The following is a 27,370-nucleotide window of genomic DNA, read 5'->3' on the forward strand; positions in this document are numbered from 1 at the left end:
AAGAATTGCCTGCTGAGACTGCAGATCAGGGAAGGCTCCAAGGAGGAAGTGACAACCGACAGCAAATTTTGAAATAACAGTATTCCCTGTCACCAAACTGTACCTGTGTCATGCTGGCATGGGTGATGGGAATTGAGACTATAAACCCATTTCAGATCCGGACCTCGGCTTCCCAGCTTGGCCAGTATCCTGGCAGGATGCCTCTGAGCCACTCCGACGCGCCCCCCACCCCCCCACCCCCGGCCTAGGGCTGAGAAAGCCCTCTGAAGAGCCATACCTGGGAGGAAGGGATAACAACAGGTGACTGGCAGCAACGCCACTGTCATTTCCAAACGTGCTTCAAAATTCTCCAGGGACCCGAAAGCTTTTTCCACGTTCCACAAACCCAGAGGGAGGTTTGAACTGAACACGTCCAGGTCAGCTCTTGCCTCTGCTGCCCCCTAGCTGGGTGAACTTGGACGGATGGCCTTCGGCAAATCACTCAGTGGTCAGTTCCTTCACCTGGAAAACGAGGCAATGACATGTGTCCCCCAGGTGGTCAGGATGGTCAAAGTCACTCTATTCCAGAGTGACGTGCATCCCTGCTCCCGAAATCGCAGTTTACCACGGAGCCCAGGCTAAGGGGACAGGGCAGGCGTGTGTGGGGCTGTGCCCATAGTGTCCAGCACTGAGTCTGGGACAGAACAGCTGCTACCCCCAGCCCCAAGGGTCAGATGGGGACCAACAAATAGGGTGTGTGTGTGTGTCTCTCCCTCCCATCTTCCCTCCTACCTCTCTCTGAGGTTGACGCACCGGCCCATCTTTTAAGGGCTCCAAAGTCCTCGGGGAATGTTAATTAATAACCTCGCCATCTTGGGCTGGAGCGCAAACAGCTCCTCGGTCTCCTTTTGGGCAGGAGCCCAGTGAGTCAGGGCAGGCGATGGAGGGGGGCGGGAGCTGGCTCCCAGGTGTGTCAGCCCTGGACGGGCCCTTTGTGGGAGAGCGGCCGTCTTCTGGGTGAAGGGGAGCTGTGTCAGAGTGAAGACCAGGGCTCCTATTTACGGGGGCATTCTGAGAATTTGTGTAGTCATGCCCAAGCATTTCCATATTTAATATGGAGCATCTGATTATAAATTACTTTAAAACTTCTCCTTTAGATCACAATTAAGGTCTTATTTAAAAATTATGTAGGCACAGGTTACATTCTCTATGAATTTTAGGTCAAAATGGTAAAGGTGAAATGACAAAATATTTGTTTAAAAGGGGGTGAGGTGCCTGCTAGGGTGGAGACCACACAGTAAATGGGGGTGTTGGCCGGCAACATTGCTAGCATCCCCTTTCCCATCAGGGGGCCTGTCGGGGTAAGGGTCAAACAGAAATCAGGGAAGCTTCTCGGTGCCAGCAGGACGGGAGAGGATGTTAGCCCTTCTGTCCAGGGGAAAGACCCCTGCCTGGGAGAGGCTGGGAGGGGCAGTCTGTGGGGGCAGGAACGTGTCAGATATAGAAACAACAAAACGGGGCTTCGCTAGCAAAATGTGTAGGGGTCCAGATTTTTGTACATGCTTCAGAAGCCAGGGCGCCATTGCCAACACTGAGAAATTCCACAGAACATGGTGGGTGGTTTGCTGGGGTTGCCTCTAGAGCTTTCACAGGGCTCAGGCAGTACCAGACCCATCTTTCTGGAGGGGCAGGGACGTGGTAAGCAAGCAGCAGTTCCTGTGGACTGTGGCCGGCTTCTCAGCTCCAAATTCTGGGGCCCTTTTTTAGACTGATGGGCTGAGGTCAGTCTAACCACAGCCAGGGCCTCTGCCCCTTCCCAGGATGACAGGAAGCTGGTGTCGTGTGTGGCCCTTTCCCAAGGCTGCACTTTGAATGGCTTCCACCTCCGAGGGATGTGGGGAGGGTTAAGGAATGCACACAGAGCACACAGCACACAACAAACGTCGGTTATGATTACTTGTGGGATTGTACTTCAAATATATTCAAACTTACGTGAAAGAAGTACCTGTGAAACATGATGTGACTGTCATGCGGCCTTTGTATCACCTCCTTCCGAGCCATTCTACCGCTGGGCATGAGATCTCTTAGTAGTCAGCTTTACTTTTAGCTAATTTGCCTGGTGAACCTGAAGAGATATATGTAAGTCCCATCCGCCCGCCCGCCCTGCCATGGGTTCCGTCTGCATGAGCGTGGCAGCAAACTTAGACCGGTGGAGAATCTTGAATTGATCTAAGCCCTTTAGAAACCTGTTGGCGTCTTCCCATTACATTTGGGGGTAACAGAGACCCCAAAAGACACGGTCTAAAGGAGAGAATGCAGGCTGGGCTCCAGGGTTTGCTTGGTTTAGTGACTGTTTTGCTGCTCTTCCCTTCAGCTTTCCAAGAACCTGGCTTCATCTTTAGAGGAAACCCCATGGCCGGATTTCTAGCTGCTCATCCAGGAGAGACAGGCTGGTTCTTGTAGCTCTGACAAACACAGAAGCCTCAGCAATTTCTAACTCACACACTTACTCAAAGACCAGGTATTTTTAAAAGTTAATCACTTAATTAATTAATTAATATTTATTTATTTTATTTTTGGCTGTGTTGGGTCTTTGTTGCTGCATGCGGGCGAGGGGGGGCTACTCTTTGTTGCGGTACGTGGGCTTCTTATTGCGGTGGCTTCTCTTGTTGCGGAGCATGGGCTCTAGGCACGCGGGGATCAGTAGTTGTGGCTCATGGGCTCTAGAGCGCAGGCTCAGGAGCTGTGGCACACGGGCTTTGTTGCTCCGCGACATGTGGGATCTTCCCGGACCAGGGCTTGAACCCGTGTCCCCTGCATTGGCAGGCGGATTCTTAACCACTGCGCCACCAGGGAAGCCTAAGACGAGGTATCTTTTAGCAACAGCATGAACCAGGATCCATAAACGGTGAGTGAAAACATCATTAGAAACAACCAGGAAGCCTAAAATCCCAAACCCTATGGCTCTTGTTCACGATCCAGTGGTCTTAGTTTTTCACGAAATTCCAATGAACCTGGTTACCTGGTTTCCTAGGTCATGACAGCTGAAAAGCAGCACGTGAGTAGGTCAAACTAGCTTTTAATAAACAGTGGTAATGTGTGACCTAAGGAATTATAGAAAGCAATCTAGAATAATTTATCATGGAGGCAATGGAGTCAAGAAAGGAGTTCTAGACTAGCCCTCTGGTCTGCTTGGCTTCGGGTCCCTAACTCAGTACTGGCTTAATAAGCAGCAGGCCCTGTCACTCTCGGCTTCAACTCCCTTCTCCCTAAAATGGGTTATTGTGAAGATCAGGAAAATAATGGACAGCAATGCTTAAGTGCTGAATGAGCATGCATTAATGATGACTGGGGTGTGTGTACAAAAGTCATAAAGCGAGGGTTAAGCATATGCTCTGCTCTAAAAAAGCAGGCAGGTATATCAAACATTTTAGAGAGAATTTCATTTGGAAACACACTTAATGTGAACAATTACTAGGGAGATATATGATTAACACTTTTTTCCTTTTCCCTATGTCCCATAATGATGACATTTTACTTTCTTCCCTCCCTCTTTCCTTCCTTATCATCCTAGATGCCTGGCACATATGACAACTCAACACACATAAACTGAGTGAATTTGGGAAGTGACCTGGAAGGTTAAGTCCCCTGTAAAACAGTGTTTTTGGTCATGACTAGATCTGTACCCTCCATCTGGGGAAAACTCAGAGGAATAAACGGAGTTGTTTTGTTCTCTCACCTCACTCCCTCTCAGCAGTAGGAGACTCTGGAAAAGTGTAGCAACTCATTCAAAAGTTCCTATTTCTGTAAATTCAATAAAAACACAATTAAAATTTAGTAGGTGCTAAAACTTGGTTTTGAACTTTTATTAAAAAAATATATTTGCAAACATATAAAATTTAGGATGAAAAATGCTCATCTGAAAACAGGTAATAACTTAATATTTGCAAACATACACAGATGGTATAAAATCCATACCATTAAAAATGTTAATGATGCTGTATTGCGCTCATGGAACAAAAATCTTGCTGTAACCCCAGAGCTTCTCATGCTCACATTTCAGGGCGCTGAGACTCTGGTACACTGAAGGTCATGAGAGCCACATGGCCAAAGCAGGAATACAGAATAAAAAACCATTTAGAACACATACTGTTAAAAACACGTTTCTTAAGGAATCACACAGATAAAAGGGAAACACAATTTTGCATTTTCCCCATTCAAAGTGAACGATATTGCATCATAGCATTTCAAATGAAGATGTCAAATACAAAACTGAGTGAAACATTGCACACATCTCTCCTGCTGAATTTGCTGAAAAACAGGCTCCTTGAGGCCCCGGCCCACTCAGGGAAATGTTCTCAAGCACAGCTTTAAAAAGCTCAGTGTAAGTTGCTTTACTTGTTTCAGATCTTAACGTTTTAGACACCTGAAAACACAGGGCACTATTGGTTCCAGAAGGCCCTTTGAATACAACTGAAGAAAACCAAAGACAAGTAAGAAAGAAACACGTGCTCAGCAGCAAACGCGCAGCAAGAATGCAGGACACACGTCCGTGTGATTCCTCGTCTTCACTCACGTGGACTGAGCCCACTCGTGCCTGTGCTGCCTCTCATTCCTCTGTGTTTCATTTTGCCCAGAGTTACAGTATGATGGCTAATTTTGTTTTTTAAGCAGTTAGGCACCTTCAATTTCATGTTGCATTGTTAGTAATACAATGGCAGTTATGGCCTCTACTACCAAAATGAGAAAATTTCAAACTACATTCTTTGGGGAGGAGAGTAATAAAGCTGCGTGGTTTAAAAATATTTACCTAGTAGAAGATTTGATGGGGTTTAAAATTTTTACAAGAAAACATGGGTGGAAAAAGAACAATTCTTGACATGCAAAATCGGGTCATATTCTAAACTTAGCCTGTGCATCCTCCGGCAGAGAAGGACCCAGGTCAACTTGGGTTCTTAACAAAACCCCACTCCCAAAAGCCTTCCAAAGTAAGCCATGGACACTCACATTCACATGCAGACGGCATGAATGCTTCTGAAACTGACAGTCACTTGAAAACCTAGGATTCAAAGTCACACCTTACAAACCTCGGGAGAGATGCACAATGAGGAGGAGCTTCTTCCTTAAAGGAAAGGAGCAAGGCTGTTTGGGAGGTGGGAGTCCATTCAAAGACACCACATCAACTACAACCAAAGAAGGTAGTGCCACCCACCCAGGTGAGGGGGGGGGCATACAGACAGTCACAGTGACCTAAATGCAGGTCACCTGAAGTTGCAAACCTAGCAAGAAGCATCTCTGTTTTGGTGTCCATTTTGATTCACCTAAGGTTTAAAACTAAGATTCCAGTAAAGTCACTGCAGCAATGTAAACATGCAACCTAAACTAGCATGAGGTTCTGGACAGAAGCCTGAATGAGGAATAAGGCAACTGAACTGCGACTTTCGGGCCAGGGTCATCCAACTGCAACTGTTCAGGCTTGGCCTGACTTCTCTAGGGACTCATTCTGGCCTGAACTTCCTAGTCATCATGACGGGGGACTTCTGGCTTCTGAATTTTCAAAATGCTTTGAATACATAAATCTGGGAGCTGAAACAGGTTTACCCTTTTCAAGTCTCCATGACTTGGGCACTTAAAAATTTACTTTCACACTAAGGAAACCTTATCACAGATTCTCTTTACTGTCTGTCATATTCATTCCTTGGATTAAAGGGTGAAAATTAACAGATCTGATTAAAGACCCTCTTCAGGATATTCTCTCAACTCTCTTGTAATATTGTCCATACTCAAATCATCATTTCAATTCAAATGTCTATCATAACAAGAATCCCTCGATTCTTCCACTTACCAAAGCCCACTGAGACTACACCTGGGATGCGAGCAAACCTACCAGGGCAACTGTTTTCTGAGAACAGTCACGTGGCTCCCTGGACACCATCTCCTGGTGTCAGCAACACTTCACGTCTTACTGTAACCTTCTCTTTCCCAGGTGACACGCAAGCAATTCATTTTTGGTTGCTGAATTTACACACTACCTTTGAAAACAAACTATTCCTAATGGAGTATGAGAACTTAAAAGCTTCCCTGGCTTCTGCGCAATTCACAAATAACTAGGTAAATGCAATAGAGGACACTAAATTGGGAAGCAGAAAAGTTGCCCAGGAAGCATGTTTAGATTAACAAAAGCCAATCAAGGTATTCTTTATGCTAAAAAACTAAGAGCAAACTAAAACAAGTATGTAATTCACAAGTAATTTTCTAAAATCTCAGCTAGAAAAAAAAAAATCTGTGGACTTATGATTGAGTTACCATTAAAGCTTAAATGATTGTTCCCGAGGAACCATTACATCTGTCAGCATTATTCACAGCTAATCCTTATGCTAGCTGGTTGAGCCAATTGGGTTTTACCCCATCATTAAATAGTGCTCAGAAAAGTAAGCAGTGCATCTTAATTGGTTAAATACTACAAAATGACCTGTATCATAGAAACGAAGACATTTTCATTCAAAGAATATCTTAAAATTACTATTGCTGAAATAAATCAAAATCTACATTAAAATATTACTAATCACCATTACATGCCATAAAAGAATAAATATAAATCATGGCAGATCAATAGCAGCATAACAAAGCATCTTTACATATTTTCACACTTCGGGCTGCAAAAGTACTCACAGCCTAGGAATACATTGGTAAAGTTCTGAATTTCACACTTTGTTTTTAACTCCATATTCTATAATAAAGTAAGGGCAGTGTGAATAACAGCTCCCTTTTCTGCATAGCTTTAAAACTATTCTCAGTAGACTTGAGGAATGGAACCAGAATGGCTTTGTCAGATTGGTCCACTGGTCCTTTTGTCAAAGTGTTAAGGAAAACAATTAACAATGACTTCTCACTGTGTTTAGACAGAAAAGGAAAATAAGGCTATGATTCACACACAAATGTAACATTTTCAAAACCACTGGAGAGTAACTTAAAGTGAAGATTTCTGATAGAATTCGGGCCTTACCAGTCCCAGCCTTTATTTCAAAGATGTGCCACGCCTGCTCCCATACCATGACAGGGCCTGCAGGGCCTGATTCCAATGTATCCCCACACTGGGAGCCTGCCACATGGCAGCACTGGGGACACTTAAAAACAAAACACAATTAAGAAATTTCAGAACTTTTAAGGCCCAAGTGAGGCATTCATATAAAACATACTTCACTTGAACAAATCAGTCCTAATTTGCCAGCTTAAACTCTGACCCTTAAAACACGAAGCTACTTTGCACAGAGCTGACTTCTGCTCTGTTCTGAACTTGACTACCAGCCCAATGCTCAAGTTTTCAGGGGGGGAGTGGAGGGGAGAGGGGTGCAGACTGGGCTGAACTCTGACTGCTGCAAGGCTGGTGACCCCTTTTCCCTAAGACCTTGAACGTGAAAGTGAGTTGAAAATCAGATTCCTTATTTCACAAACTTGCTTAGATCTGATGAAAACACCCACACAACTCAACACAATGGTCTTTTTTTTTTTTTTTTTTTTTTTTTTTTGTCAAAACAAAGGTCTGCTGGTGATGCTTCACAGTGAAACCTCCATTATCACTGGGAACGTCACTTGGAAAACATTCTTAAGGAATGAGTCTCTTTCTCATAGGCTCAATTTCAGGATTCTCAAAACTCAATGTTCTGTTTAGAAGTTTCCATGATGAGGCCTATTGTTTCTGAGGTCGCCATTCTGCCTTTGGATCGACTCTGCTCCAGTCATAGGTTGTGGCTGTCTTTGTTCTTGGTCAGAACCTGCAAGTAGACTTCATGAAGCGTACTAAGGAAGCTGGAATCATTCTGGAAGAGATGGTAATGTCACATTTACCTCACTAGAGCTTACTTTCTTGATAACCGCTTAGGAAGAAGCTGTATACATGATCTGTATAACTAATTACCCAAAGAATCCCACCACCCAGAGATAACCATTAATATTTTGGAATTCACTCAGATATTCTTCCACCGGGAGCATATGCCCAAGAAGAGAGAAACACTGGTTCTGGCTAGTCGTGAATTTTCTTTATGAGCTGATTTTCTAAGAAGTCATACAATTTTTTTATTTTTAAAGAATGAAATTCAAAGATGAAATTGATGCCCTACATACCTTAATTAGATGTATTAATGTATCCTGGAGCTGAGACTTGCTGAGGATAATGGAAGGCTTTCTTTGATTTTCTGATGTTCCAACAGTGAGAGGAGAAGGGGAGCTTGCTTTCCTCTCAAGGTCTGAGGACCTTGTAACTGTCTGCTGGAAAACACTTGGGGACAGCAGGACTGAGGACACTGCCGAAGTTGTTGCAGGAACCAGTGGGGGGCCTGCCACCTGCAGGGGAACAATGGTCATTTTGCACCGTCAGCAGCCACGTTGATTAGTGGACGCCTGATAACAAGCATAAGCAGCAGGAGACTGGAGCCCAGAGTCCAGTGCTAACTGTTTGGGGTTCAGATAAACATTCAGGAGCAGCATCTGGGCATTTTACATCTGGTTAGGAAGCTTGTTAGCTGAAGGATAAAGAGTCCATTTATATGATAAGGATGCTCTAGAGTTGTTATGAGAAGCCAGGCCCGATCATCACAGAAGGGGGACCTGATAAATAACAGCAGGGTATGTACAGTAAGAATAGTCCTGTGATAAATCAAACATGTAAAGTTTTTCCATGAGGGGCACAGAAATGACTGGAAGAGGGCGTGAATGAACTTCCTGAGGTGATGGAAATGTTACATACCTTGGCTGGGTCATTACCCAAGGGATATACGTATGTTAAAACTCAATTAAAAAATCTGCATTTTATTATATGTAAGTTTTATTTCAATAAAAAGAGAATTTAAAAAAACCCAGTTATATGAAGCATTAGTTTCTTTCTTTTTAAAAATATTTATTTATTTGGCTGTACTGGGTCTTAGTTGGGGCATGCGGGATCTTTTAGTTGTGGCACGTGGGATCTAGTTTCCTGACCAGGGATCAAACCTGGGCCCCCCTGCATTGGGAGTGCGGAGTCTTAGCCACTGGACCACCAGGGAAACCCTGAGCCTTAGTTTCTTTGGTGGTGTTCAACGTATTTATTGTATCATTACAGGTATCAAAGATAAATATATATATTTTTTGTGGTACGCGGGCCCCTCACTGTTGTGGCCTCTCCCGTTGCGGAGCACAGGCTCCGGACGCGCAGGCTCAGCGGCCATGGCTCACGGGCCCAGCCGCTCCGCGGCATGTGGGATCTTCCCGGACTGGGGCACAAACCTGTGTCCCCTGCATCACAGCAGGCGGACTCTCAACCACTGCGCCACCAGGGAAGCCCCCAAAGATACATTTTAAAAACATAAATCTAATATCTATCTCCTTTCATTTAGATGTACTTCTGGGCTAATAACGGCTAACCATCAGAATACACAAAAGAGTAATAATTAGTATTTTAAATAACTCTCACATTTTGATACAATCAACAGAGAGCTATATATTTTTTTCCTCCTATCTGTCACCCTCCTCATTTACAAATAGCCAAGAGCTAGCCATAGTTTTGAGAATGTGGTTTCTGGGTTCTGAGCCATTTGGTTTGTTTTTTTGGTGCAACACCAGGCTGAGAGCTCCCGCCAATCACCATGCAGCGGACAAGCTACAGAAAAGACCCGTTAACAAGACCAGTCAGAAGCTGGCTATACTTTAAATTCTGAGACTTGAGGAGCGGTGTAAAGGCTCAAAGGCAAAAGGAATGTAAAAGTTTAAGAACTGAAAAAAGTAAGTGTGCATGTCAAGGCTGGTAGGTAATGGAGGATGAGGGCAACTTTTAAAAAATGAGGCAGGGGAGACACAGCAAGACCCAGAGCACACAGCCCTGGGAGGCTTTGTCGTCAGAGCAACGGGAAGCCAATGAGAGCATCGTAGTGATGCTGCCCTCTGTTTACTGAGACACCACAGCTCTTCCAGGGCAAAGACAATCTCCTACTCATAGGGACCAGGCTGACTTGCTCTCAGCAGTCGCCCATTCACAAACACTGAGTGACTGCCCCTGCTGTGGCCCACCTGCCCTCCCATACACACAGTCAGGGAAGACATCACTGCAGACAGATGCCTTGAGGCCTACAAAGGCCACAGCAATGAACTCTGCCTGGGGGAGCAGGAGGGGGCGTCTAAGATGGGCCTAGGCTTGAAAGCCAAAACTTTTCACTCAAGTGACAATGTTTTACTTCACACTCAGCAGAACTTAAACATACTGTGCTCTTCAGAAAAAGGGAATCCTTACCGGGATGGCACTGGATAACATCATAGGCTGGGCAAAAACTTCAGGATCCTGGTTTTGCTGCATAGACTGCAACGTTTAAAAAGAAAAGATGAACAGATGTAGCAAGTTTCAATTAAGATTTCTTAGTTACTGTGGAAAAATCTAGGTTAGCAGCAGTAAGGAATAGTTCAGACATGATCTGGTTCCTAGACTCCTGAGGGGAGAGGCTGACCAGAACTTGTGACAATGCAGAATGAGAGCTCTGGGACAGTACCCGACCCCCTTCAGTTCCACCCAAGAACAGGGGTGCGTGCAAAGCCTTGAAAGTGTCTCTAAGGAAAAAGCTGAAACCTGTATCTCTTATAAGAGCTGGGACAGCCCAAGCCTATTTTTGCTGTTGAGGCTGTAGAAATGCAAGATCCTGGCAGTGTGATACCTCCTGATAAGGTGATTTAAACTTTGGACAGGTGGCACTAAATAGTCTTCATACAGAGTCACAATTCCACATGTTAAATTTTATCCCCATTCCTGTGCAGAGCAAATACATTGGAACTCAATAAAGCCCAAGGTCCTAAAATTCAATACTGCCACATAAATGAAAATGTACATGTTTGTAAGCTTCCTTTGCAAGGAGGCATGCTGGAGAGCAGGGTGCCATCCCAGAAGGCAAAATCTGGAGCGGGTAGCATCCCCAACCACTGCTGGTTGTACTTCCAGAACAACAGGAACAGTGGCGGCAGACACACTGCAGGGGTGTGATACCTTACTGTTAAATAGAACATTTTCTCTCCTCCTTATACTGCAGACAGAAACGGCAAAAAATGACAATTTAATGATGTAACCGGGACACTAGGTTTCCTCTTTTTCTGTACAGAATTTCAATGGAATGGAAAAAATACTCCATTAACTAAGAAATAATATTCAATTATTATGATGGGCTCTTCTATATAATATTATTTGGTAAAATGTTAAGAGTTGGGGATTATAATTATTAAAGGGCATGAGACTAAAACCCTGAAAGGTTCTACTCCCTTTCAGTTCTCTGATCTTGCACAAGTCACTTCCAACTCTGACCTGACTTCCTCACTTGTAAACTCACCGACCTTATAAATTGAGGGACAAGCCTCTTCTTCACCCCCACACCCACTTCACCACTAAGTCCCACTGACCCTACTTCTTAACAAATCCACGGGTCCACACTCCCCAGTGCAGGCCCCCACCAGCTCAAGCCTGGGTGACTGCCCCAGCCTCCTTCCTGATGGGTCATTCTACTGCCATCTTCTCCTTTCCCGGCATGCCACCCTTGGCTCAAAGCACTTAAAAGACTCCCCAGGGCCCTTAGAACAAACCTCTAACTCCTTGACACAATTTACAAAGTTTTGCTCATCAACAAATACCTGCTCCCCTACATTTCTTTCCATGTAGATCCAGCCACAGTGCAAGTTCAGCAAATGCCCTCTCATGTCCAGGCCTCTGTATGTGCTATTTTCCTTGCTTCCACATACTCTTCCTACCTCTAGAATAGGTCTGGCTAACTTCTACTGAGTCTTCAGATCTCAGCTGAACATCAGTTTCCTGAGGAAGCTTTATTTGACCCCAGACCTCCAAATCTGGGATGGTCTGATGGCAGCCCTAACGCTCCTGGCACAAGGCAGGCACTCAGTGAGAGTACTGAGGGAGCCAGGGATGGAACAAAGATTGGGATAATCTGGATCTGTGGTCCCAAGTCAAATAAGAACTTCTGGAACTGTTAGGCAAAAATAAACAAAAAACCCTAAAATGTACACCCGGGAAGGAAAATACAAATACTGTTTCTTAGCTTTTATCAGTTGAAATAACTTTGGGAAGTGAATTGAGTTACAACACCAGTTACCAATGGTCTGGCTGATCACTGCAGGGCTTCTCTCTCCTTTCTTCTAGCTCCTGACACACTCAACAGCTGTCTCTTTAAACAACTGTCTCCTGTCAATTAAAATCCAGGTCTTTGCAGTTTCATCCCACCCAGTTACAGCCACCCACCCTCCTGCCAGTACCTGAAGGGGAGCAAGCACCATGTTGCTCAGGGAGGCTGAGGCTCTTGCTGCTGCTGTCTTCGTGGGAGGCTCTATGAAGCTCTCAGGCGTGGCCAGCTGGCCAGCTGCTGCAGAAAAGCTGGGTGCCACTGCACCTTTCCCAAGTGACTGTGTCTGTATTTGGTCATGCTGTGGGGTCAACCTGAGTTTCTGGAGAAGATCAACGCTTGGGAGGGATGTACCGGCTGTGTTTGTCACACTCAGCGGGGCCCTGAATGGGCTCTGGCTGGCAGTCAGACTGGTGTGGCTCAGCTCAGGGACTGGCTGACTCAGAAGTGGAGACCTCTGTCTAGGTGTGGTCTTCACTGCTTGCATCATGGTGGTGTTTCGGGGTAGGCTTGGGGGAGCCTGTCCAGTAGAAGCTTCTGCTGGTAGAGTAGGACTAAGCACAGGGTGCAACGGGATCGTATAGCTTGGGGCCTGCTTTTCGCTGGACTGTGTGATGGAGGCAGGAGTGATTAGCACCGGGGTGGTGACTTCAGGCTGGACTGAGTGGTGGGCAGCAGGATGGACACCCAGGTTTTCCGACTGAGGGGCCCCTCCTGGCTCAAAGGAAAATGGTAGGAACGAGCTGGGCTCTTTCTGGGAGGCATCTCCTGGCAGCTTCTCCACTTCTTCTGAATCCAGACCAAAAACTGTTGGCTGTTCCTTTGGCAAAGAGGTTCCAAATAATTCTTCCACTGTCAGATGTTTGTGTCCAGACGGAGCAGACTGAAAAACAAATCAAACCACCCAATGAAAGAAATCTCTTGCAAACCAGCGCATCTAAACTTCCTTTCCATCAACCAAAACAGTTTGCAGAAGCAAGGTTGGGTGGAGTCTGAAAATAGGAAATGGAACAAACTGAAGATGTTCTCAGGATTAAGGCCTAGGTACATCTATCTGGTCTCCCCAAGGTGGTGGACAGAAATCTGCATTAATAGTAAAATTCCAATTTTCCGGACTCTTAGGTGGTAGCTTAGAATTCACCTTTTTTTTGTTGGCAAACAGATATAAGGTGAAGGGGCAATTACTTTACTTCAAAGTTAATTGTGCCTAATTGCCCTATGTCAGTCACACATGGTAGGGAAATTACACTCAAGAGGACAGAGGGACCAAATGCTGATCAAGCAATCATACCTTTATTTTCATGACTTTTGACTAAAAGGTAGGCACTGCACCTTGAGGACTAGGCCTCAAATACCAGAAAATAAAATTAACTATTAAAGAAAATTAAAGTATAGCTGATACAACATTATATTAGTTACAGGTGTACAACATAGTGATTCAATATTTTTATAGATTGTACTTCATTTAAAGTTATTATAAAATATTGGTTATGTCCTCTGTGCTGTACAATATATCCTTATATCTTATTTATTTTATACATAGTAGTTGGTACCTCTTAATCCCCTACCGCGATCCTGCCCCTCCCAATTTAATCATTTTTTAAATAGCTAGCCATTCCTCCTTCCTACTCCTGAATCACAGAATCCTTAAGAAAAAGCGAAGCATTTAAGCCTGAACACGTTACATTTACATATAGTCTAGTGATCTGGTTTACTGACGCCACTGCAACGACTCAAAGGAGAAATATTCGTGCCTCCCACTTGTGAGCTTTCCTGCCCCTTCCCTTCAAGGACTATTGCTGAATTCATTTAACCTTTATTTGCTGAGTATGCACGGGGTGGCAGGTCCTGCTCTGACCTGGGCCCAAAGGACATACCAGGAAGTAATGACAAAGAGTCCTACCCTAACAGAGCTTACATTCTCATGGGAGACAAAGTACTCTGAGAACACAAGCAGCCTCAACTTACGGTTTTATCCCTAAAGTGTATGGACTTCTTAGTTGTTTACATATATGTTTACATGAAAAAAAAATTCACTTTCAGGGCCCCAGAAAGTCTATAAAGGCCTTAAAGTACACTGCATCTGAAATACAATGATGATAACACTATGGTATGATCCCATTTCTATAGGAAAACAAGCTCAGTTTTCCCCCAATGTTTGCTGCGTCCATTTGACAAATAATTAATGGTGTTAACCAGGTGCCAGGGGCATTGGGCTGTGAAGGGTGGGGAGAAGAAGAGAGAGGGAGCTTCTGGGCAGCAGGCTCTTAAGGGAAGGGGGTTAGGGATCCCCTCTGTTGAGAGACAACAGGGAAGGGAGGACTGAGGATGCAGGGGAGCTTACACATAAGGGACAGAAAAAGTTTCGGGGTCGCCGCTGTGCACTTTCTCCCTGGTGTCAGGGCAGAAGCACCTGCTGGGTGAGAGAGAGGTGGCCGGGAGAGCGTAGGTGGTGCGGAATAGCTGTTGTGGAGGAAGAGGCAGAGCCTCCTCAAGTTGTAAAAAAATCACAACTTCGTACCAAACCATTCATTATATCTTAGAAAATAGTCAATGAAGAGAATTCTATTAATATTAAAGCTAGCATAATGTATCTTGGCAAGTTAATGTGACGAGAGGCTTTGTTTAGGTGAAGGAACTCTCACGTGGCACATTCAGGCCCCCGCTAACAATGCTGTAGCGAGACTAGTAAGACTGTCTTGTCACAACACTTTCTAGCACTTCAAGGGATTTTCCAGATTCACAGTCTCACTCCAAATACTAGGCAGCACTAACACCTCATCATAAACTGTGGATGTGAAGAACTGCAAAAGACTTTATATGGTTTAATATCCTTACATTTTTACTTCTGGAAAACTGCAGAGCTTAGGGTCTGAAATAACAAGTACCTAGGTTCAAGTCCCAGCTGTTAACTCGTAAAATTACAGCATTTCTATGTAGTGCGCTCATTTGAAAACTGAGGGCAACTGTGGCTAATTGCCTCACAGAGCTGTTGTAAAAATTAAGTTCTCGATATAATGTCTGGTGCCCAACAAGCATTCAATAATTGGGAGTTGGCTATTATCATCATTATATGAACCCAGATACAGTCTTTTTTTTTTTTTGCTGCAAAAAGCTTTATTGTTTCCATTTGGTCCAAGGCTTGGGAGATGGGTCCAGGGTGGTTAAAAAGCTGCCTAGTGGCTGCAGAGAGGGGCTTCAGGCAGAAGCCCTGACACCAGAGGGGCTCCTCAGAGGCCGCTGGGCTCTGGAGGCTCTTAATCATGCTTGAGGGTGAGACTTTCGAAGAGATACTCGCCCAGCCCAGCCTGGGGACCAAACAGCTTGCGGAGGTTGGTCAGGCGGTGACTCATCTTCTTCATGAGTTTCACCTCCTTATCTAGGAAGTGGCTCTCCAGGAAGTCACAGAGGTGGAGGTCTGGGCGGGCAGAACCCAGGGCATGCAGATCCAAAAGGCCTGGTTCAGGTTCTCCTCCACGAGAATGGCAGCTTCCAAAGTGTCCTGGGTTTGTAGCCCACTCATCTTGAGATGGCTTCTGCATGTCCTCGAAGAGGGCACGGCTGCCACACTGGTTTTGCATTTTCAAGAGACGCTGGGCGCCCTTGCACTTCTTCCCCACCAATTCACAGAAAAAGTGGCCCATGTCCTCCAGAGCCACGTTGTCGTGGTTGAAATAGAAGCCCAGAGAGGAGGTAGGTGTAGGAAGCCCGCAGATGCATGCTGACCAGGCAGCTGATGGCAGCCTCCACCTTGGTGGAATAATTCTGACGAATCTGGGAGCTCAGGGTTGATCGGTAATGAGGAGTTATGCTCAAAAAATGGTGTTAGCTGGTCCTGGTGGCCAAGGATAGCTGAGTGGCTGATTCTGAAGGTTGAGACTGGAAAAAAGGTTGGAGGGTGGTCGGAGGCTGGAGCAAGAGGCGTCCCTGGGTCTCTTCCGTCCAAACACTGTTGAAGCAAGAGACAGATCTGCGGGACTGGTGAGCACATTGCCCCACATATACTCTTTAACAGCAATTATGATAAATCTGTGTGTGGATATGTTTTAAAGAATATCAAATAATATGTGGGGATATTAAAAATCTATTAAATCCTTTTAGAATATCATCCCCTATAATGCAAAATAATAACAAAACCACTTGATGGGATACGGAGGCTGTGCTATTATAAATCACCCCATTGTTCCCTGAGGCAAGGAGTCATTAAAGACACAGCTGTTTGTTTAGAATTCACTGGTAACGTTTCAAATCCATTCAAAGTAATCTGAAATAGACAATGAATTCTGATATGGGACAGATGTCTCTTTCTCTCTGTCCAGGCCACATAACTGCAGTAGAATGCACAGGTTCCAACCCCAGGCTGAACACTGTGATCTACTCACTTTTGGATCCCTGGCATCATAAATGTCTGCTGATGAGCAGAGAGACAATTCCTTCCCCCTTCCCATTTCTAAAAGTTATGGTAAAATATACATAACAAAAGTTACCAATTTAACCATATTTAACCATATTTATACCTAAGTGTAAAATTCAGTGGCATTCAGAATATTCACAATGCTGTCGATTTACACAAGTTTTTCATCAACCCTAATAGAAACTCTGTACCCATTAAACAACTCCCTATCTTCTCTCCCGGTCACCCCCAATGCCCCACCCACAGACCCTGGTAATCTCTATTCTACTTTCTGTATCTATAAATTTGCCTACTCTACCTACCTTGTTTAGGTGTAATCATACAATATTTGTCATTTTGTGACTGACTTAATTTCACCTAGCATGTTTTCAAGGTTCATCCATGTTGTAGCAGGTATCAGAATTTCATTCCTTTTTATTTTTTATTTTTATTATTATTTTTTTGGCTGCGCCTCGTGGCTTGCGGGATCTTAGTTCCCTAACCAGCGATCAAACCTGTGCCCTCTGCACTGGAAGCGCAGAATCCTAACCACTGGACCACCAGGGTATTCCCAGAATATCATTCCTTTTAAAGGCTGAATAACACTCCATTGTATGTATATACCACATTTTGTTTATCCATTCATCTGATGATTGACAATTTGTTTCCACCTCTTGGCTGTTATGAATAATGCTTCATAGAACATTAGTGTAAAAGTGTCTGTTTTAGTCCTTGTTTTCAATTCTGAGGAACAGAACTGCTGCATCATATGGCAATTCCACATTTTAACTTTTTGAGGAACCGCCAAACTGTTCTCCAGGGCTGCTGTACCATTTTACATTACCATAACTCTTGTTGGCCTTTTGTGTATGTTATTTGGAGAAGTTTCTATTCAGCCCTTTGCCCGTTTAAAAAATTTATTTATTTATTTACTATTTTTTGGCTGCACCATGCAGCATGCAGGATCTTAGTTCCCAGACCAGGGACTGAACCCATGCCCACTGCAGTGGAAGCTCGGAGTCTTAACCACTGGACTGCCAGGGAAGTTACCCCTTTGCCCATTTTTGAGTTGGGTTAATTCCTTTTTTACACATCATGTTTAGAACAAAATGGTGAAGACTGCTTGGCAAAAGAAGTGCTGGAAAACTACACTAATTCTTATTCATTAATGCAAATTATGTAGTTTTTTTTTGCCACGCCACACGGCATGCAGGATCTTAGTACCCCAACCAGGGATTGAACCTGTGCCCCCTGCAGTGGAAGTGCGGAGTCCTGACCGCTGGACTGCCAGGGAATTCCCAATTACGTAGATCTTAACCACCATATTTTTTTATATATATGTGTATATATATATATATATAAACACGCACAAACCAACATTTAGACATACCTACTTTAAAAAACACAGACCACATTGGGACTATCTTGCAGAAACTTAAGAGTCTTTTCCAGGGAAGAATACTATTTTATGTTATAATGAAAGGAGCAATCCAACAATAGGACATGGAGACGCCTCACCATGAAATACACCTTAGGCTTCGTAAATGACACGATCCAGGTAGCAATTTTTATCTATCTAGTGGAACACAAATCAACTTTTGAACAACTAACATTACCCACATTTACATGTGAAATGTTTCTACACTTACACTTAAAAACTGGTATCTCTAGGGACTTTCCTGGTGGTCCAGTGGTTAAGAACCTGCCTTCCGATGCAGAGGACATGGGTTTGATCCCTGGTCAGGGAACTAAGATGCCACATGCTGCAGGGCAACTTAGCCCGCGGGCCGCAACTGAGTCTGCACGCCGCAAGGAAAGATGCCGCATGCCACAGCTAAGACCCGACAGAGCCAAATAAATAAATAAATATTAAAAAAAATAAATTACCTTCCAAGATGATTAGAATGGTGAATGTCTTATGGGGTTTGATGATAATGTTTATTTCAGTATAGAAAAACAGGGCTTACTTTGAAGTATAAATATTTACTGTATAAATATTTACTAATAAATATTAATAAATATTTACTGAATTAATACATACATCTAAGACTGTTGAAAAAAACTGGTATTTTTTTTAAAAGTCTCTCTAAATCCTCCATTAAAAAAATATATACATATTTATTTATTTTCTTTCTTTCTTTCTTTTGGCTGCGTTAGGTCTTAGTTGCTGCACACAGAATCTTTGTTGAGGCATGCGAGATCTTTCGTTGCAGCACGTGGGCTTCCCTCTAGTTGTGGTGTGCAGGCTTCAGAGTGTGTGGGCTCTGTAGTTGTGGCGCGAGGGCGGGCTCTAGCGTTGAGGCACGAGAGCTTGGTGGTTGTGGCACACGGGCTTGGTTGCCCCACAAATCTTAGTTGGAATCTTAGTTCCCTGACCAGGGATCGAACCTAAGTCCCCTGCATTGGAAAGTGGATTCTTTACCACTGGACCACCAGGGAAGTCCCCCAAACTGGTATTTCTAATGGTATGAAATCTACTTCATATTAAAAAATGGGACTTCCCCGGTGGTCCAGTGGGTAAGACTCTACACTCCCAATGCAGAGTGCCCGGGTCTGATCCCTGGTCGGGGAACTAAATCCTGCATGCATGCTGCAACTAAGAGTTCGAACACCGCAACAAAGGAGTCTGCATGCTGCAACTAAAAGATCCCGCATGCCTCAATGAAGATCCTTCGTGCCGCAATTAAGACCTGGCACAGCCTAAATAAATATAAATAAGTAAATAAATAATGAAACCATATGGTAGAATGCTGAACTCTGATGGCAAAAGCAGCAGAAAGTTTCCAATTTCTCCATGCTGCCTCCCTGCAGCTTCTGCCAGGCCAGAGACAGATTCTCACATTTTCTCTGGAATAGGGTGTGTGGTAAAGCTTTAGGGTTTCAGAGGTATCTCACGTGAGGCAGAATAAATGAGGTTACGAGGGCAATAAGAGCTATCATAGACAGAACGCTCATTACACACGAGGCCCTGTGCTACACACTTTACACGCATTACTCTATTAATCGGTGAGGGCAGTACTATTATTATTGCCATTTTATAGATGATGACCAAGTACAACAACAGAACCAGACTCCAACCTAGTTCTAACAAGACAGTCCATATTCTTAACCATTATTCCACCATCCTGAGATGTCCATCAAGTAGATGATAGGTTACCTACTCAACTGAATGGTGATATGATCCTCTGGGGAACAGAGGTGCAGCTAAGACTTGAATAAATAAGAGGTGGATACAAGTCAAAAGGTACCAACTTTTGGAAATATGTAACTGGCTGAATCAGTCGCAAGAGGCTGAGTAGGCAGAGCATGCGTCTCCACACAAACTCCCCAAAGCTTTATAGTCTCTGAGTTGTACAGGACCCTCTCTATGCTTCTCTGCCTCTGACAAGAAAAACTGGCTGCATTCCTCTAGTAGCTGGGCTTATTTATTCATGGATTCATCTTCCATCATCCATAGAAAAGGTGAAATTTTATTCTTTACTCATCTTTGAAGACTGGATTCTGAGTTCTGTAATGCCTCACTTAAATCAAGTTTTAGTCTGACCATGCCCCTGGGAAATGGAATTCAATGAGTGACACCATGTATGATACTCAAAAAAAATTCTAATAAACTGTATCAGGGGACTTCCCTGGTGGTCCAGTGGCTAAGACTCCGAGCTCCCTATGCAGGGCGCCCGGGTTCGATCCCTGGTCAGGGAACTAGATGCTACATGCCGCAACTAAACATCCCGCTTGCCACAACTAAACGATCACACGGGCTGCAACGAAGATCCTGCATGCTGCAGTGAAGATCCCACGTGCCACAATGAAGACCCGGCACAGCCAAATAAATAAATAAATATTAAAAAACCCCTAAGAAACAAAACAACAACAAAACTGTATCAGGTTTTCCATTGTTCCTTCCTCACCCCATAGCTCTTGCTATTTAGAGAACTTCATATTTCTGTTTGGATTTATTGTGTCCATGTCAGATTTCCTACCTGATAGTGCCCTGAGCACACTAGAAGATACGATTATTGTTAACCACAGGAACCAAAAAAACAATACAAAACAAACTAGAGAAATAGTCCCAAGGGAATTTTAATAAGTAAATTATGAAACTGAAATAAAATATAATACTAGTAAGGCTTGACAGCATTACTTGCTCCTCAGCACTAGATGGCAGTGTTACTAAACCAACATACAATCTGCATGCAGGGCCGATTATGGATTTTAGCTAATTTTAGACATGGCTCTGACAATATCCAGATCTCAATATTTTACAAAATGCTGTCACTTTGGCTATAAAATGGAGTTTCTGGGGGTCCATTTCTTCATTTGGATCTCACAGTCAGTCTGTGAGTTAGGCACTGCCAAGAATCCTTAATCCCATGATTCAGAAGGAAAGGGGAAGTGACTGGCCCACTGGCTGATAAACCAGACCAGAAGGAATCTGCTCCTTCCCTTGCTGCCTCTCTTAACATATATTTTTTAAAAATTAAGTTTTATATAGCACTGCTTTTTTCTTTGATTTTTTAAAAACACAGCATTGCTTCTAATATATGTTTGACCTTTAGGATCCTCAGTCCAAATACAGTAAAAATGGAGCAAAGGAATGTGGTATACAAAATGGGTTTAAATTAATTACCATCTACATACCTAAAAACTTTATAGATACATTGCTGATGGGAATGTAAAATGGTACAGCCTCTCTGGAAAACAGTATGGCAGGGCAGTTTCCTATTAAACTAAAACATGCAATTACCAAATTACCCAACATTTGCACTCTTGGGCATTTATCCCAGAGTAAAGGGAATTTATGTACAAAAACCTATATACAAATGTTCATGGAAACTTTATTCATAATAGTCCCAAACTGAAAACAACTCAGATGTCCTTTAACAAGTTAATGGTTAAAAATGTTAATTCCACTCAGCAATGACAGGGAACTACTGATATACATAACAATTTCAATGAATCTCCAGGAGTTATGCTGAGTGAAGAAACATAATCCCCAAAGGTTATATATTATATGATTCCATTTATAAAAAATTCTTGAAATGACAACATTACAGACCTGGAGACAGATTAGTCACTGCCAGGGGTTAGGAATGCCAGAAGAAGGCTGGGAGGGTGTGACATATAAGTTTGTGCAATAACAAAAGGGCAACACAGAGGATTCTTGTGGTGATGGAAGTCTTCTGTATCTTGACTGTGGTGGAAGACATACAAAGCTCTACATGAGATAAAATTGCATAGAACTCAATAAACACATGCACATACACACAAATGAGTATGAATAAAACTGAGGAAATGTGAACAAGATGGGTATATTGTATCAATATTCTGGTTGTGATATTGTACTGTATTTTACAACCTGTTATCAATGGAGTAAATGGATAAAGGGGACATGGATCTTTGTGTATTATTTCTTACAACTGCATATTAATCTATAATTATCTCAAAATAAAAAGTTTAATTAAAAAACTATGGTTTTCTGGGACTTCCCTGGTGGTCCAGTGGTTAAGACTCTGTGTTCCCAACGCAGGGGGCCGAGGTTTGATCCCTGGTCAGGGAAGATCCCACATGCCATGGAGCAACAAAGCCCATGTGCCACAAATACTGAGCCTGCTCTCTAGAGCCTGTGAGCCACAACTACTGAAGCTTGTGCGCCTAGAGCCCGTGCCCTGCAACAAGAGAAGCCACCGCAATGAGAAGCCCGTGCACCACAACAAAGACTAGCCCTGCTTGCTGCAACTAGAGAAAGCCCGCGCGCAGCAACAAAGACCCAACGCAGCCAAAAAAAAGGGTGGTGAGGGACTTCCCTGGTGGCGCAGCGGTTAAGAATCCTCCTGCCAATGCAGGGGACACAGGTTCGATCCCTGGTCTGGGAAGATCCCACATGCCATGGAGCAACTAAGCTCGTGTGCCACAACTACTGAAGCCCATGTGCCTAGAGCCCGTGCCCTGCAACAAGAGGAGCCACCGCAATGAGAAGCCCGTGCACCGCAATGAAGAGTAGCCCCCGCTCATCACAACTAGGGAAAGCCCACGTGCAGCAACAAAGACCCAACACAGCCAAAAATAAATAAATAAATAAATAAATACATTTATTAAAAAAATAAATAAATAAAATAGGGTGGTGAGAGAGGCTCTCACCTTTATGGAAGACACTAGAGATCTGAAGGAAGAAAGGAAGCAAGCTACTTCTAGGAGGGAAGTCTTCCAGGCCAAGGGAACTGTAAGTGCAAAGGCCTGTGCTGAGGCAGGGGCATGTGTGGCACATTTGTGGAAAGGCAGGAAAGCCAATGAGGCTGGGAGCAAGGCAGAAAGGTAGAGGATGAGGCCAGGGTTAGGGGGGCCAGATCAGGTAGGGCCTTGTAAGCCACTGCCATGACCCTGGCTTTTATTTGAGTGAGATGAGATACCACTGGAGGAAGGCCATGATCTAACTTATGTTATACCAGGATTACTTTGGCTGTTGGGTTAAGAATAGGGGAGGGAGTGGCAAGGGCAAATGCTGGGAAACCAGACAAGAGGCTACGGCAAAATCCAGATGCAAGATAGTTTTACATGGACCAGGGGATATGACATAAGAGGATGACATTACATGGCTGCCTGTACATAAATACTTTGACAGATGAACAACAAATCAAAATTGTACTGCATTAAAATCCTTACAAAATGTTGACTCTGTTAGGTTACCTTAGGTGAAGTTAGGGCTTTAGCTGTACAAACCTTATCTTGGGACCCGGATGGCGTCTCTTCTAGAGTCTCGGTGCTTCCCAGATTGGAGATCTGAGTACTTGGCTGTAACCCAGGACTGGAGATATTTGAATTGCCCATCTGATTCTTAAATTAGAAGGAAAAGTATATCAGGTGAAAAGCTTGCTATTCTTTGGCTCACAAAACAGCATTCAAGGTTACTAGCAATATTATTTTAAAAGTCAAGCATAAAATCCCCCCAAATGTTTGCTCTGGACCTACATGTAAATTAACCTGTACAATAAAATTTCTAGAAAGCTGAGCACCTGATTTTAGACAATAGTGTTAGTAACAACTACTATTTTTATAACCCCTTTAAGGAAAAGCAAATAGCATTACTTTATCATGTACTCTTTTCCATTTTATTTTTTAAGTTAATATATGGTGGAATTAACTTTTGGAGTGCACAGTTCTATCTGTGTACCACCTATCGCCACAATCAGGATATAAAACATATTGATCACCCCCCAAAACTCCCTCGTGCTATCCCAATGCAGTCATGCCCTCCCTCCACTCCTGGCAACCAGTGATCTGTTCTCTGGCACTAATTCTGTCTTTTCGGGAATGTCATATAAATGGAATGCTGGCTTCTTTAACTTAGAATAATGCCTTTGAGATTCATCCAAGCTGTTGTATGTATTGGGCTGGCCAAAAAGTTCGTTTGGGTTTTTTCCATAACGGTCTTAAAGTTTTTTAACCATTTACCTATAGGAGGACATTTGTGTTGCTTCCAGTTTTTGGTGACTATGAATACAGCTTCTACAAACATTCATGTACAGGTTTTTGTGTGGACAAAAGCTTTATTTTCTAGAGTAAATTCCTAGGAGTGGTAATTCTGGGTCATATAGTAAATATATATTTCTTCTAAATTTTTGTACTTTTATTTTTTACATTTAGATCTACTGACCCATTTTAAGTTGATTTTTATATAAGGTGTTACATTTAGGTTGAGGTTCATTTTTTTGGACATATGAATGTACAAGTACTCTAATACCATCATATATTTTAAAAATTGAATTAAAAAGGTCTTTAGGGACTTCCCTGGTAGTGCAGTGGGTAAGACTCTGCACTCCCAATGCAGGGGGCCTGGTTCAATCCCTGGTCGGGGAACTAGATCCCGCATGTATGCCGCAACTAAGAAGCGTGCATGCTGCAACTAAGACCCAGAACAGCCAAAATAAATAAATTAATTAAAAAGTCTCTAAACATCACTATCACAGATGACAAAACATTGTAATAAAGTGTTTAAAAATTCCTGTTAACTTGTATCTTTGTTCTTAGAAAGAATCCTAAAAAAATGATCACTAGATGGACATGGAATTTTTAGAAACTTATATATTTAGGCTATATAATCGAGCATCTAGTGAGCATTATCTGTGTCAAAATAGACACCAAAACCAGTTTAGAACAGTCAAGGGACCAGACTTTTTAAAAACAGAAGCTCCAAACTTTAGTTCAGAGACAGATTAACTTTCTTGACACCATATTATAAAGATATGTGCCTAGTGCAGGAGTAGGTACTGAATGTGAAATGAATGGATAATATGCATTTTTTTCCTATTCAAATGACTTAGTCCTTGTATTATTTCAGAACACCATTTACTCAATGTTACGCATTTAAGCAGAGGTGAAGTAGTCTGTGAAAGCTTATAAACTGTCTTATCTTCTAACATACCTCTTTATGCAACACCACCATCAACCAGTATCAACACCTTATGGGGAATCCTTGGAACTGAACTGTATTAGAGAAAATATAATGGGTTGGCCCAAAAGTTCGTTCCGGTTTTTCCACAAAATGTTACGAACTTTTGGGCCAACCCAATATAAACTGAAAACACTGCTCACAACAAGTTCTTAAGATGGAAGGTGCAAATGTTCAGGAGCATCTTTAAAATTGGGAGTTTTCACATAAAAATCCTGGCTTGTCATTTTCAGAGAGAAGCTGAATAATTTGGCACACCAGCCCATTTGGTAATGACTGGTTATAGCTGAGCTGCAACTGACCAGATGACACAGGGACAGGCTCGCTGTTGGTTTTACTTCCACTCTGATTCACTGTGGGTGCCACTGTGGCCCACCTGGTTTTGGGACATGTGAGTCTGCAATACTTACTTAACTCAACATAAGCTATAAGATGGGTTGTACTTTAAAAGGTTTCCAGAACTTCAAATATTTTATTACACTTATGCAGGGCTGTTCTTGGAAGGTTTGTTTGTTTGTTTATTTATTTATTTTTGAGGGTTTATTTTGGGTTTGTTTGTTAATGATAGTAACCAGTATTCATAAGAATTGGGAGAAATGGACAATCAGAAACAAACGTTTTTTTTTTTTTTTAATTTTGTTTTTGGCTGCGTTGGGTCTTCATTGCTGCGCACATGCTTTCTCTAGTTGTTGTTGAGCAGGGGCTACTCTTTGTTGCGGTGCACGTGCTTCTCATTGCGGTGGCTTCTCTTGTTGTGCAGCACAGGCTCTAGGCATGTGGGCTTCAGTAGTTGCAGCATGTGGGCTCAGTAGTTGTGGCTTGCGGGCTCTAGAGTGCAGGCTCAGTAGTTGTGGTGCACAGGCTTAGCTGCTCCGAGGCATGAGGGATCTTCCTGGACTAGGGATCGAACCCGTGTCCCCCGCGTTGGCAGGTGGATTCTTTTTTTTTTTTTTTGCGGTACGTGAGCCTCTCACTGCTGTGGCCTCTCCCGTTGCGGAGCAGAGGCTCCGCGGCACGTGGGATCTTCCCGAACCGGGGCACGAACCCGTGTCCCCTGCATCGGCAGGCGGACTCTCAACCACTGCGCCACCAGGGAAGCCCGGCAGGTGGATTCTTAACCACTGCACCACCAGGGAAGTCCCACAAACAAACTTTTGGGAAGATAATTTTACAGTATTTGGTAAAAACCTTAAAAATGTCAAAATCCTTTGATTTACCAATCCCATTTCAAGTAACTTATCTTAAGAGAAAATTAATGCTAATTAATAACAAGACAGCTACCAAAGGTATACTTCTGAGTTCTTAAACGGAATTAGAAAAATCTAGGATATTGTTTATATAAGGCACAGAAATAAAAATATACAACTATTAACATCACAGTTTGCTTTTTCAAAAGCTTTTCATTCTACCAAATGAACTTTCCCAGGGACTCCCTGTGAGATAAATATTGTCACAAAAAGATACTGTTCTTTGGAAAAAAAATAGGTTACAAAAAAGTTAATGAAAAAGTAGTTTTAAAACTAATTAATAAAACTGTGTACTTAAATATTATCACACACATTGGGACATATTTAGACAAATTTGTAGAAGGATAAATAACAAGGCATTAGTAGCAATTATTTCTAGGTGGTGGAATTATTTTTTTTCCCGTTTATTATAATTTTAAAATATAAAGTTTTCTATAATTAATATGCACTGCTTACATAATAAGAAAAATAAGTGTTCCTTTTTTTTAAGAACAAAAAAATCCCTACCAAAATCTAGGATTACATCCTGTGGCTAGATGTGACTCAGAATGGGCCAACCTTAGTCAAGGCCTGTGTTTCAGCTATCTTTCTTTACATTAAAAACAGGAAAGTTGGGGGACTTCCCTAGTGGTCCAGTGGGTAGGACTCCGTACTCCCAATGCAAGGGGCCTGGGTTTGATCCCTGGTTGGGGAACTGGATTCCACTCCACATGCATGCCGCAACTAAGAGTTTGCATGCTGCAACTAAGAAGTCCGCATGCCGCAACTAAGAAGTCCATGTGCTGCAACTAAAAAGATCCCACATGCCACAACGAAGATCCTGTGTGCTGCAGCTGGGACCCGGCACAGCCAAAATGAATGAATAAATAAATAAATGAATGAATAAATAAATATTAAAAAACCCAGGAAGTTGGTTAAAACAAACTACTATAGGACTTGGGGAGAAAATGTTTATTATAAAGTGTTTTTATTTTCAAATAGTCTCTATTATAAATTCTTCACTCAAAAGTCTGGAATTTCCGGACTTCCCTGATGGTCCAGTGGTTAAGAATCCATCTTGCAATGCAGGGGACGCCAGTTCGATCCCTGGTTGGGGAACTAAGATCCCATATGCCAAGGGGCAACTAAGCCTGCATGTCACAATTAGAGAAAAGCCTGCACACCA

The 27,370-nt window shown here is 43.1% G+C and overlaps 1 protein-coding gene and 1 long non-coding RNA gene across 2 annotated transcripts in view; one reads left to right on the plus strand and one right to left on the minus strand.

Moving 5' to 3' along the window:
- Nucleotides 1-2,353: 2,353 nt before the first annotated feature.
- On the plus strand, nucleotides 2,354-3,982 carry LOC137232545 (uncharacterized). The gene is made up of 3 exons (XR_010947070.1): nucleotides 2,354-2,500; nucleotides 2,806-2,887; nucleotides 3,554-3,982. It is a non-coding gene; the product is annotated as an uncharacterized lncRNA (long non-coding RNA).
- Nucleotides 3,983-6,250: 2,268 nt separating this feature from the next.
- The window catches only part of DCP1A (decapping mRNA 1A), a 58,616-nt gene continuing 37,496 nt past the window's right edge, over nucleotides 6,251-27,370 (minus strand). The window contains exons 6-10 of the mRNA XM_067754763.1: nucleotides 23,230-23,343; nucleotides 12,253-13,002; nucleotides 10,241-10,306; nucleotides 8,104-8,322; nucleotides 6,251-7,799 (exon numbers count right to left, since the gene is read on the minus strand). Of these exons, the coding sequence (XP_067610864.1) occupies nucleotides 7,719-7,799; nucleotides 8,104-8,322; nucleotides 10,241-10,306; nucleotides 12,253-13,002; nucleotides 23,230-23,343 (1,230 nt within the window). The 3' untranslated portion in view covers nucleotides 6,251-7,718. The remainder of the gene's footprint in view (nucleotides 7,800-8,103; nucleotides 8,323-10,240; nucleotides 10,307-12,252; nucleotides 13,003-23,229; nucleotides 23,344-27,370) is intronic.

The sequence above is a fragment of the Pseudorca crassidens genome, chromosome 10, assembly GCF_039906515.1.
Source record: "Pseudorca crassidens isolate mPseCra1 chromosome 10, mPseCra1.hap1, whole genome shotgun sequence".
NCBI lineage: Eukaryota > Metazoa > Chordata > Mammalia > Artiodactyla > Delphinidae > Pseudorca > Pseudorca crassidens.